At 44.4% G+C, this 13,325-nt stretch overlaps 1 protein-coding gene across 3 annotated transcripts in view; it reads right to left on the bottom strand.

Moving 5' to 3' along the window:
• HELB (DNA helicase B) overlaps positions 1 to 13,325 on the bottom strand; it is a 68,030-nt gene that overhangs the window by 4,832 nt on the left and 49,873 nt on the right. For all 3 annotated transcript variants that reach the window (XR_011030441.1, XM_068276739.1, XM_068276738.1), the window contains 2 exons: positions 4,198 to 4,782; positions 162 to 264 (listed from right to left, as the gene is read on the bottom strand). Coding sequence is in view for 2 of the 3 variants with exons in the window: in XM_068276739.1 (XP_068132840.1) it covers positions 169 to 264; positions 4,198 to 4,782 (681 nt within the window). In the remaining variant the exon portion in view is untranslated. The remainder of the gene's footprint in view (positions 1 to 161; positions 265 to 4,197; positions 4,783 to 13,325) is intronic.

Here is a 13,325-nt window from a genome sequence, read left to right on the forward strand (position 1 = left end):
CCTAAACTACAATCAACAAGACTTCTGTATTTTAGTCCATAAAATACCCAATTAAAACATCAGAAAAAAAACATTCAAGAGCACCAAACTATAATACACATCCAGTGATGAGCTTCTACTTGCTGTGAGTAGATGAAGAAACTTCCAGCGCTTCTTCCTACCTCTCCGCTACTTTTTGGGCTTGAAGAGCTGCTTGGTGCAGGATTTGTTGATCCGCAGGTTCTGAATTCCAGTGAGAGTTGTGGGAGAGGCTTCAGCCACATTCTGCAAAACATCAATCATGTAAGCAACAGTAAAATAACCACTGGGAAGCTAAAGTCCTTGCTATATTATTAGGCATCACCATAAAGGATACCCGAAGTGACATGATCAGATAGACGTGCATGTACAGTGCCTAGCACACAAATAACTGCTGTGTTCCTTTTTTTCTTTCTCTGCCTAAAGCTGGCCACTAACGGTCCAATTTCTAGCGAAAAATCATTCGAGCGATCAGAAATTCTGATCGGATGAAAAATCGTTCACTACACCATCAACTAACCAATCATTGCTTCCTATCATGACCACCAAGAAAATCCAAATTTTCGTTGACGAAAATTCATTCGGGCGACATTTTTTTCCACTCGTTCATAATAGATTGTGTCCACCAATGGAGATTATTTACAACCAATCCGATCAGAATTTCTGATCGCTCGAACGATTTTTTTGCTAGAAATTGGACCGTTAGTGGCCAGCTTTAGAGAGTTAAATATCAGGTATGTAAGCGGCTGACTCACAGGAAGTGACTACAGTGTGATCCTCTCTAATAAATTAGAACTATAAAACACTTTCCTAGCAGAAAATGGCTTCTGAGAGCAAGAAAGAGATAAAAACGGAAATTTCTTATCAGTGCGGGTCACACTGTAGTCACTTCCTGTGAGTCAGGACTGAGAAAGAAAGGAAAAAAAAAAAAAGACCCATAGTTATAGACTAGTTAAATCATGAATAAAGAAATTATGTGGCTGCTTTATGACAACAGAAATGTATTGCTATAGATTTGACTTTTTATAGATGCTTTTCTTACTTGTGTGAACTTCAACCTTAGGGCTGGGGCACACTACAAGTGCTTTTCTAAGGTCTGTGATTTTAAAAGCCCTTGCAAATTATCCGATGCTAGTGTTCACACTGGAGCAATGTTATTTTGTAAATTCCCCCATAGCATTGCATTAGAAAGAGCTTTTCAAATATCTAGCATTTAAAAAGCTCTTGTGGTGTGCACCAGTCCTTAATAGTAAACAATTTAACAGCTGTGATCGTGCCCATAGCCTAGCGCCCATTTTTTAATGGGCGGGCTTTTTTACTTGTATATACATAGATCATACATTCTGCAATAGGCTCATACCACAAACTGATTTAAATATCCAATCCTGGACAACCAGTATTTACATTTAAATTATTTATGCTGGATTTTTAAAGAGAACCTGTGACACAACTGGATTTTCAGTTCTGTGTATTGTATGTCCCAGTACATGTAGCCAGGGGGTATATGTCCCCAGTATATGTAGGCAGGGGTATATGTCCAAGTCTGATGAAACCCGGCTCCGGGTGAAACGAGTCACGTGTGCTGCTGTCACATGACATCCTCCACCAATCCCTCCACTCCTCCCCAACTTTAGAGACAGAAGAACCGCGCTTGAATGCAGACAAGCGGCGAACGAACGGTGGGCACGCTGGGAACTCAGCCGGCAAGCGGCCAGCTGTGCCGATAGTACCCGCCCGATAACTCCTGAAAGCTCCAGTAATCAAAGGACACGCGAGTCCCAGCGAAAGCCGGTCTGCAGCAGCAGCGAGTCGGGTATGCGGCTATGTAATTAAGCCACGCATATAATGAGGAGCGTAGAGGCTAGAGGTGTGCAATATCACTATGAAATGGATGGCTAATGGAGGACTGATACTATCTGTCACCTGACTTGCTTTATGGGGATTAAAATTGCGGGAACATTTTCTGGGGGCCCTGAAGATAATTTATATACCGGTATACGGACAAATTGGAGTGCACTCCTTCAGAGTATAGGTCCTATTCTCATATTAAGCTAGCAGCTAATTTTATGGTTTTAAAGGGGAGGGTAACTATGGATTTTCTGTGTATTTATAATAAAGTGCCTTATTTGTAACTGTCACATTGGCTCCCTACAACTTCTACTTTGTTCTAGGTGTTTATGTCCCCAGTACATGTCGCCAGGGGGTATATGTGCCAGTATATGGAGGCAGAGGGTATATGTCCCAGTATATGTAGCCAGGGGGAACTAAGTGCAGAGTGGCAGACGGGCGGAACTTACCTCCGTGACTCCGTCTCTTGCAGGCGCGGAATCCATTTGCCACTAGTCTGGTCTGATCCAGAGCAGCGGCACCAGAACTTCCGGCACTGGAGTGAGACAGGCGAGTTCCGCCCGCTGCCATCCAGCCACTCTGCACTTAGTTCCAGAGGAGAGAGCGAGGGATGGAGAGCTCGAAGGGGAGGGGTAGATAGCCCCCCTTCTCCACTGCTGCTCACAGCTCTCCTTCCACTGCGCTGCTCTCCTCCTGCTCACAGGGTGGGTGGCCGATTGGCACATATCAGGAACCTATAATTAATACATTAAACTCCTGGTAAATATTGCAGCCTCCTAAAAATAATGTATTTAAGAATACAGCATAGAGACTACTTCTGGACTTCTCTACTCTAGCAGTTTGTAGAGAGGAGCTTCAACACCAACTTTCCATGCAAATTTCCGCTGACTTGAAACAGGCAATCAAGCCTTGTAGCTGGTTAACTGCTCTGCAATCGCCTAACGCCAATGGGTGGTCACAGAGTGGCTCCCCAGGACCACCTAACGCTAATTGGCGTCAAGTCTTGGGGGCGGAGATTAGTGGGGTTTCCCTGCTGAGACACTGAGCTTTGTGATCAGCCTGCCAGCCCACGAACACTTAGCTCTGTGATCAGCCTGCCAGCCCATGATTACGGCTGGCAGAAAGAAAAATAAAAGCCGTTATTTATATTGTAAAGCGCTGCGATCTAGTGCAGACCTGTACTGGCAACAGCCCTGTCACTTGGCTGTCCCCGAGAGTGGCACACAATCTGATCCCTCTCATAGGCTAATGCCTATGAGAGGCGATCATGGTGATTGAAAATTGCGCAAAAGGTGGATCAGCACAACACCAAGCCACCTCCGAATGGCCTCCAATCAGAGATGCGCTGAGCCCCCCCCCCAGCTCAGCGCATCTCTGATTGGAGGCCATTCGGAGTCGGCCTGGTGTTGCGCTGATCCACCTTTTGCGCAATTTTCGATTTTTAAATTTTACTTAGTAGCGCACCCAGGCTATGCATATACATAGGTTAGGATTTAGTTAGTGTTAGGCCCCTCCCATGGAGGATTGACTTCTTCGCAGTGGGAGGAACGAGTACTTAATAGGTTGCATGCAAGCTGTTACAGGAAACCACCATCCTCCAGTGGTAGACAGGTCATGTGTATGCTCGGTGTGTATTCGACCCCACAAGTGGGGCTTGCACTCTTTTGCAGGTAGGCACTAGTCTGTTTTTAAGTAGCGCTGCTCATTTCCTTGCTATGATCATGGTGATTGGCTCTGGGAGGGAGGGAAGGCAGCAGAGAAAAAACAAACAAACCTTTATTCTTAAAAAAACAACTATAAAATCAATAATAAAAAAAAATAAATACAGCAGCAGCAATCAGATAACATCACCAGTAAGCTCTGTTAGTGGCAAGAAAAGGCGGCAAGATTCATTTATGTGCCAAGTTGTATGGCCCTGCAGCAAACTGCTAAAGCTGCAAAGTGCTGAATTGTAAAAAAAAAAAGGCCTAGTCATTATGGTGGAGGGGGGGGGAGGGGGGGGGAAGGGTGTAAGCCTGTGGTCCTCAAGTGGTTAATTAACCAGCAACTAGTGGGCTAGCTTGACAGCTCTGCATTGAAAGTTGGAATTCAAGAACACATGGTTTGGAGAAGAAATCACAGCCATGCTCTGTGCAAGCTGCCAATGACCAAAAAAAGCAAAGAGATGCAGGAATTCTATTTGAAGTTTCTGGAGACTGCCGTTCTCTGTTCTGAAAGTGCAGCATGCTGCCTATTAGGAAAAAACAACTACTGTCAGTTGTCCAGCTCAAACAACTACCGACTATAATTTCAGCGATGATGAAAATTAGACATGACAGACCAATACATTACCGTGCATATGTCATGGCGGTGTATCTTAGAAGGGGTCTCCATGTCTACCTCAGGAACGCCTACTCTCTTCTGTAAAGGTGACACATCCTGCCCTCTGGCTCCATTGTTCTCTGAAGAGTCTGGTGTGGAGAGTATTGTATAGTCTGCAGGCTTATCTGCATCACCACAAACTGTTCTGGGGGGTGTCAAATCATTGGATGCAGGGATAGGTAGGGTCACTTCGGATGCAGACATAGGTGAACAATGGAAGGGAGGTGGAGATTTAAGCTGTGTGTAAGACTGCTCATTGACTCCTAGCCTTACAGGATGCTCCCCTGCATCAGCCATCTGTGTATTCATTACGCTGGTAGTAGATGATGTGCCAGCCTCTTGGCAGACTCTACAATCATGCAGTCTGTCCTTCAGGCGCTGCCGGAGTCTAGTTCTTCTTTCAGGAGCCTTATTTGCGATTGCATTTTCAAGTTGATAACCTTGTGCAATTATATATACCCGTTTGCGTCCTCTTGTCACTGCAGTGTACACATGTTTCCACGTCTGTCTGCCAGCACTACCCAACACATACACAACCGTGTCTTCTTCTGACCCCTGTATCAAAGAATTAAAAACAAATCAATGCACACGAATGCTTCACCATAATGCGCACCAGAGGAAATGGTCAAAATCTGCCTTGCCCTAACTAATTCATGCTTCAAATAAATCACTACAAAATTACTTTTCTCCTGTCACTGTCGCTTACAGTAGGAAGTACAAATGACAGATCTGGCCAGTTTTGGCATGCTCCATCTCCTCGTGGGGGGTTCTCAGTAGCTCCATTATTCTTTACATGGAAAGTATATAAGGCCTGATTCACAAATGGTTTGCACATGGCAAATTTACAAACAGGCCCATAGCTACATAATTATGGTTACAAAAAGAACTTCATCTGTCAAGTTCAACCTAAAACAAAAAAAAAAAATAAAAAAAAAGTACACTGCCCCTCACATATCCCAGTTGATCCAGGAACAGAGCACCATATCGAGCAGCTTCACACAATCACCGTGCCAGAACTGTTCTAGATTGGCTAGGCAGCAACAGTCTGTACAGAATGGTGGTGAATGAAAGTACTGGAGCGTAATGATCACAGCTGTGATGATCCAGCAAGAATTGTTCCACACCAGTGCCATCAGGTGGTAAGGTTCAAAGCTAAGAACTGTTGCAGAATGGATTGGGTAAGCTGCGGCTCAAATATCTCACTTGAGCCTAGCCCCTGGCTGGGGGAGGTACCACAGTCCTAATGCTAGATACACATGGTGCGTTCGCACACTCGATTTCCCGCTCGATTCCCGTCGATTCATTTATTTCCAACATGTCCGATTTGGATTTCGATGGATCGTTAGGTCGATTTGGCATACTATGCATGCGAATCGATCTAACGATCCATCGAAATCCAAATCGGACATGTTGGAAATAAACGAATCGACGGGAATCGAGCGGGAAATCGAGTGCGCGAACGCACCGTGTGTATTCAGCATTAGAGAGGATTAGGCCCAGCACCAGGACAGATTTACACAATGTTTGAAAGAAACTAGTCAAGCTGCTTAAAGTTTGTAAACAAACACTGCTGCTTAAAGTGGACCTGAACTAGAAAAAGTGAAACACTTAGATGGATAGTGTGGTGACTAGGACAGGTATGCTGTAAAAGACATAGGCCTCAATTCATTAAACTCATCTCCTGTCTTTAATAACTCTTCTACAGTTGTTACCATGGTGATAAGGCATGTAGTATTCAGGAAACATTTTACCTCAGGCAAGCCTAAAGTTAACTCTTCTGTCTTTAAATTAACTCTCCAATTCTTAAAATAACTCCAGAGTTAAAGACAGGCTGTTAATTAGCTGCATGTGAAAATAACTACAGAGGAGGTAAATTAACTACAGAGGAGGTAAATTAACTACAGGAGAGATAACTTAAGGAATGAAGAGGTAAGATAACTCTCTCACGTGTGGAGGTAAGTTTTCTCTTGCCTTATTATCTCTAGCATGATCTTAGTGAATTGAGGCCATAGCTTCTATACACCACCTATATCACTGTCTACCTTGCACAGTTTTGGGTTTAGTTGGAAAATTATGCTACACTGCTATGAGGTATTTTCAAAAAGCATGCCTCATAGCAGTGAGGCTAGTTCCACATTGGAGTGTTGCTTTATAATGTACACAAAACACCCCTAAAAACAACATTTGCAGTGGCATACGATAGAGCGCAAAGGCAACTGACCAATGTGCTCTTTGGATGCCCAACACTAAAGTGATTTTAGCAACAAACTGCATGTCCTGCATTGTAACATCGCAACTGATGAGGGCTGAACTGTTCAAAGATTTTAACCACTTGAGGACCTAGGGCTTTCTACCCCTTAAAGAGAATCTGTATTGTTAAAATTGCACAAAAGTAAACATACCAGTGTGTTAGGGGACATCTCCTATTACCCTCTGTCACAATTTCGCCGCTCCTCGCCGCATTAAAAGTGGTTAAAAACAGTTTTAAAAAGTTTGTTTATAAACAAACAAAATGGCCACCAAAACAGGAAGTAGGTTGATGTACAGTATGTCCACACATAGAAAATACATCCATACACAAGCAGGCTGTATACAGCCTTCCTTTTGAATCTCAAGAGATCATTTGTGTGTTTCTTTCCCCCTGCAGCTATCTTCCACTGAAGTGTCAGGCTGTTTCTTCCTGCAGAGTGCAGACAGCTCTGCCTGTAAAGAATTCCTCAGTATGTGAAAGCCCAGCCAGCTCAGAGGAGGATTTATCCAGCTTGTAAAAGATAAGAGAGAAGAGAGAAGCTGCCCTAATCTAAATAATACACAGACAGTGTGCAGAGAGGGGCCTGGAGGGGGGAGATGCATCACAGAACCACAACACTGAAGAACTTGGCAGCCTTCCAGACACAGGCTGACAAGTCTGACAAGAGAGAGATAAGTTGATTTATTACAGAGATGGTGATAGTAGAACGTGCTGCAGTAAGCCAGAACACATTAGAATAGCTTTTGGAACTTGTAGGATGATAAAAAACAGGATGCAATTTTTGTTACGGAGTCTCTTTAAGGACCGGCCACTTTTTTTCCATTCAGACCACTGCAGCTTTCACGGTTTATTGCTCGCTCATACAACCTACCACCTAAATGAATTTTGGCTCCTTTTCTTGTCACTAATAAAGCTTTCTTTTGGTGCTATTTGATTGCTCCTGCGATTTTTACTTTTTATTATATTCATCAAAAAAGACATGAATTTTGGCAAAAAAATGATTTTTTTTACTTTCTGTGCTGACATTTTTCAAATAAAGTAAAATTTCTGTATACATGCAGCGCGAAAAATGTGGACAAACATGTTTTTGATAAAAAAAAAACCCATTCAGTGTATATTTATTGGTTTGGGTAAAAGTTATAGCGTTTACAAACTATGGTGCAAAAAGTGAATTTTCCCATTTTCAAGCATCTCTGACTTTTCTGACCCCCTGTCATGTTTCATGAGGGGCTAGAATTCCAGGATAGTATAAATACCCCCCAAATGACCCCATTTTGGAAAGAAGACATCCCAAAGTATTCACTGAGAGGCATAGTGAGTTCATAGAAGATATTATTGTTTGTCACAAGTAAGCGGAAAATGACACTTTGTGAGGAAAAAAAAGAAAAAAAAAAAAAAAGTTTCCATTTCTTCTAACTTGCGACAAAAAAAAAATGAAATCTGCCACGGACTCACCATGCCCCTCTCTGAATACCTTGAAGGGTCTACTTTCCAAAATGGGGTCATTTGTGGGGTGTGTTTACTGTCCTGACATTTTGGGGGGTGCTAAATTGTAAGCACCCCTGTAAAGCCTAAAGGTGCTCATTGGACTTTGGACCCCTTAGCGCAGTTAGGCTGCAAAAAAGTGCCACACATGTGGTATTGCCGTACTCAGGAGAAGTAGTATAATGTGTTTTGGGGTGTATTTTTACACATACCCATGCTGGGTGGGAGAAATATCTCTGTAAATGACAATTTGTTAATTTTTTTTACACACAATTGTCCATTTACAGAGATCTTTCTCCCACTCAGCATGGGTATGTGTAAAAATACACCACAAAACACATTATACTACTTCTCCTGAGTACGGCGATACCACATGTGTGGCACTTTTTTTGCACCCTAACTGCGCTAAAGGGCCCAAAGTCCAATGAGTACCTTTAGGATTTCACAGGTCATTTTGAGAAATTTCGTTTCAAGACTACTCCTCACGGTTTAGGGCCCCTAAAATGCCAGGGCAGTATAGGAACCCCACAAATGACCCCATTTTAGAAAGAAGACACCCCAAGGTATTCCGTTAGGAGTATGGTGAGTTCATAGAAGATTTTATTTTTTGTCAAAAGTTAGCGGAAAATGACACTTTGTGAAAAAACACAATTAAAATCAATTTCCGCTAACTTGTGACAAAAAATAAAATCTTCTATGAACTAGCCATACTACTAACGGAATACCTTGGGGTGTCTTCCTAAAATGGGGTCATTTGTGGGGTTCCTATACTGCCCTGGCATTTTAGGGGCCCTAAACCGTGAGGAGTAGTCTTGAAACGAAATTTCTCAAAATGACCTGTGAAATCCTAAAGGTACTCATTGGACTTTAGGCCCCTTAGTGCAGTTAGGGTGCAAAAAAGTGCCACACATGTGGTATCGCCATACTCGGGAGAAGTAGTATAATGTGTTTTGTGGTGTATTTTTACACATACCCATGCTGAGTGGGAGAAAGATCTCTGTAAATGGACAATTGTGTGTAAAAAAAAATCAAAAGATTGTCATTTACAGAGGTATTTCTCCCACCCAGCATGGGTATGTGTAAAAATACACCCCAAAACACATTATACTACTTCTCCCGAGTACGGCGATACCACATGTGTGGCACTTTTTTGCACCCTAACTGCACTAAGGGGCCCAAAGTCCAATGAGTACCTTTAGGATTTCACAGGTCATTTTTGTTTCAAGACTACTCCTCGCGGTTTAGGGCCCCTAAAATGCCAGGGCAGTATAGGAACCCCACTAATGACCCGATTTTAGAAAGAAGACACCCCAAGGTATTCCGTTAGGAGGATGGTGAGTTCATAGAAGTTTTTATTTTTTTGTCACAAGTTAGCGGAAATTGATTTTAATAGTTTTTTTTTCACAAAGTGTCATTTTCCGCTAACTTGTGACAAAAAATAAAATCTTCTATGAACTCACCATACTCCGTACGGAATACCTTTGGGTGTCTTCTTTCTAGAATGGGGTCATTTGTGGGGTTCCTATACTGCCCTGGCATTTTAGGGGCCCTAAACCGTGAGTAGTAGTCTTGAAACCAAATGTCGCAAAATGACCTGTGAAATCCTAAAGGTACTCATTGGACTTTGGGCCCCTTAGCGTACTTAGGGTGTAAAAAAGTGCCACGCATGTGGTACCGCCGTACTCAGGAGAAGTAGTATAATGCGTTTTGGGGTGTATTTTTACACATACCCATGCTAAGTGGGAGAAATATCTCTGTAAATGACAATTGTTTGATTTTTTTACACACAATTGTCCATTTACATAGAAATTTCTCCCACCCAGCATGGGTATGTGTAAAAATACACCCCAAAACACATTATACTACTTTTCCTGAGTACGGCGGTACCACATGTGTGACACTTTTTTGCAGCCTAGGTGCGCTAAGGGGCCCAACGTCCTATTCACAGATCATTTTGAAGCATTTGTTTTCTAGACTACTCCTCGCGGTTTAGGGCCCCTAAAATGCCAGGGCAGTATAGGAACCCCACAAGTGACCCCATTTTAGAAAGAAGACACCCCAAGGTATTCCGTTAGGTGTATGGCGAGTTCATAGAAGATTTTATTTTTTGTCACAAGTTAGTGAAAAATGACACTGTGAAAAAAAACCAATAAAAATTAATTTCCGCTAACTTTTGACAAAAAATAAAATCTTCTATGAACTCGTCATACACCTAACATAATACCTTGGGGTGTCTTTTTTTCTAAAATGGGGTCACTTGTGGGGTTCCTATACCGCCCTGGCATTTTACAGGCCCAAAACCGTGAGTAGTCTGGAAACCAAATGTCTCAAAATGACTGTTCAGGGGTATAAGCATCTGCAAATTTTGATGACAGGTGGTCTATGAGGGGGCGAATTTTGTGGAACCGGTCATAAGCAGGGTGGCCTTTTAGATGACAGGTTGTATTGGGCCTGATCTGATGGATAGGAGTGCTAGGGGGGTGACAGGAGGTGATTGATGGGTGTCTCAGGGGGTGGTTAGAGGGGAAAATAGATGCAATCAATGCACTGGGGAGGTGATCGGAAGGGGGTCTGAGGGGGATCTGAGGGTTTGGCCGTGTGATCAGGAGCCCACACGGAGCAAATTGGGGCCTGATCTGATGGGTAGGTGTGCTAGGGAGTGACAGGAGGTGATTGATGGGTTTCTCAAGGTGTGATTAGAGGGGGGAATAGATGCAAGCAATGCACTGGCGAGGTGATCAGGGCTGGGGTCTGAGGGCATTCTGAGGGTGTGGGCGGGTGATTGAGTGCCCTAGGGGCAGATAGGGGTCTAATCTGATAGGTAGCAGTGACAGGGGGTGATTGATGGGTAATTAGTGGGTGTTTAGGGTAGAGAATAGATGGAAACACTGCGCTTGGGTGGTGATCTGATGTCGGATCTGCGGGCGATCTATTGGTGTGGGTGGGTGATCAGTTTGCCCGCAAGGGGCAGGTTAGGGGCTGATTGATGGGTGGCAGTGACAGCGGGTGATTGATGGGTGGCAGTGACAGGGGGTGATTGATGGGTGATTGATAGGTGATTGACAGGTAATCAGTGGGTTATTACAGGGGAGAACAGATGTAAATATTGCACTGGCGAAATTGATAAGGGGGGGTCTGAGGGCAATCTGAGCGTGTAGGCGGGCGATTGGGTGCCCGCAAGGGGCAGATTAGGGTCTGATCTGATGGGTAACAGTGACAGGTGGTGATAGGGGGTGATTGATGGGTAATTAGTGGGTGTTTAGAGGAGAGAATAGATGGAAACACTGCGCTTGGGTGGTGATCTGATGTCGGATCTGCGGGCGATCTATTGGTGTGGGTGGGTGATCAGTTTGCCCGCAAGGGGCAGGTTAGGGGCTGATTGTTGGGTGGCAGTGACGGGGTGATTGATGGGTGATAGGTGATTGGCAGGTGATCAGTGGGTTATTACAGGGAAGGACAGATGTAAATATTGCACTGGCGAATTGATAAGGGGGGGGGGTCTGAGGGCAATCTGAGCGTGTAGGCGGATGATTGGGTGCCCGCAAGGGGCAGATTAGGGTCTGATCTGATAGGTAACAGTGACAGGTGGTGATAGGGGGTGATTGATGGGTAATTAGTGGGTGTTTAGAGGAGAGAATAAATGTAAACGCTGCGCTTGGGTGGTGATCTGATGTCGGATCTGCGGGCGATCTATTGGTGTGGGTGGGTGATCAGATTGCCCGCAAGGGGCAGGTTAGGGGCTGATTGTTGGGTGGCAGTGACAGGGGGTGATTGATGGGTGATAGGTGATTGGCAGGTGATTGACAGGTGATCAGTGGGTTATTACAGGGAAGAACAGATGTAATTAATGCACTGGCGAATTGATAAGGGGGGGGGTCAGAGGGCAATCTGAGCGTGTGGGCGGGTGATTGGGTGCCCGCAAGGGGCAGATTAGGGTCTGATCTGATAGGTAAAAGTGACAGGTGGTGATAGGGGGTGATTGATGGGTAATTAGTGGGTGTTTAGAGGAGAGAATAGATGTAAACAATGGATTTGGGAGGTGATCTGATGTCGGATCTGCGGGCGATCTATTGGTGTGGGGGGGTGATCAGATTGCCCGCAAGGGGCAAGTTAGGGGCTGATTGATGGGTGGCAGTGACAGGGGGTGATTGACGGGTGATTGACAGGTGATCAGGGGGATAGATGCATACAGTAAACAGGGGGGGGTGGTGGTCTGGGGAGAATCTGAGGGGTGGGGGGTGATCAGGAGGGGGCAGGGAGCAGGGGGGGAGGGGGAATAAAAAAAAATAGCGTTGACAGATAGTGACAGGGAGTGATTGATGGGTGATTAGGGGGGTGATTGGGTGCAAACAGGGGTCTGGGGGGTGGGCAGGGGGGGGGTCTGATGGGTGCTGTGGGCGATCTGGGGCAGGGGGGGGAGAAATCAGTGTGCTTGGGTGCAGACTAGGGTGGCTGCAGCCTGCCCTGGTGGTCCCTCGGACACTGGGACCACCAGGGCAGGAGGAAGCCTGTATAATACACTTTGTAAACATTACAAAGTGTATTATACACTTTGTATGCGGCGATCGCGGGGCTAACATCCCGCCGGCGCTTCCGTATAGCCGGCGGGATGTTGCGGCGGGCGAGCGGTGACAGTAGCCGGCGGAGGATCGCGTCACGGTTGACGCGATCGCTCCGCCCATGCCCTTAGAAGGACCGCCGCCTCTGTGGGTGAGCCGGTCCTTCAGGGCCTTACTTCCCGGCCGCCCCTGTGCGTTAGGCGGTCGGGAAGTGGTTAATCCTTAAAATGACTCCAGAGTTAACCGGTTCAGCGCCGCGGTCCGAAAATCTCATGCATCCGAGCAACGTTCACCTCCCATTCATTCGCCTATAACTTTATTGCTACTTATCACAATGAATTGATCTATAGCTTGTTTTTTCCGCCACCAATTAGGCTTTCTGTGGGTAATACATTTTGCTAAGAGCCACTTTACTGTAAATGCATTTTAACAGGAAGAATAAGAAAAAAATGGAAGAAATTCATTATTTCTCAGTTTTTGGCCATTATAGTTTGAAATTAATATACGCTACCGTAATTAAAACGCATGTATTTTATTTGCCCATCTGTCCCGGTTATTATACCATTTAAATGATGTCCCTATCACAATTTATGGTGCCGATATTTCATTTAGAAATAAAGGTGCATTTTTTCAATTTGCGTCCATCACTATTTATAAGCTTATAATTTTAAATAATATAATAACATATTCTCTTGACATGCATATTTAAAAAGTTCAGACCCTTGGGTAACTATTTATGTTGTTTTTGTTTTGTTTTTTAATTGTTTTTTTTTTTTTTTTTTAAATAAAAAAAGTGTATGTGG

The sequence above is a fragment of the Hyperolius riggenbachi genome, chromosome 3, assembly GCF_040937935.1.
Source record: "Hyperolius riggenbachi isolate aHypRig1 chromosome 3, aHypRig1.pri, whole genome shotgun sequence".
Taxonomy (NCBI): Eukaryota; Metazoa; Chordata; class Amphibia; order Anura; family Hyperoliidae; genus Hyperolius; species Hyperolius riggenbachi.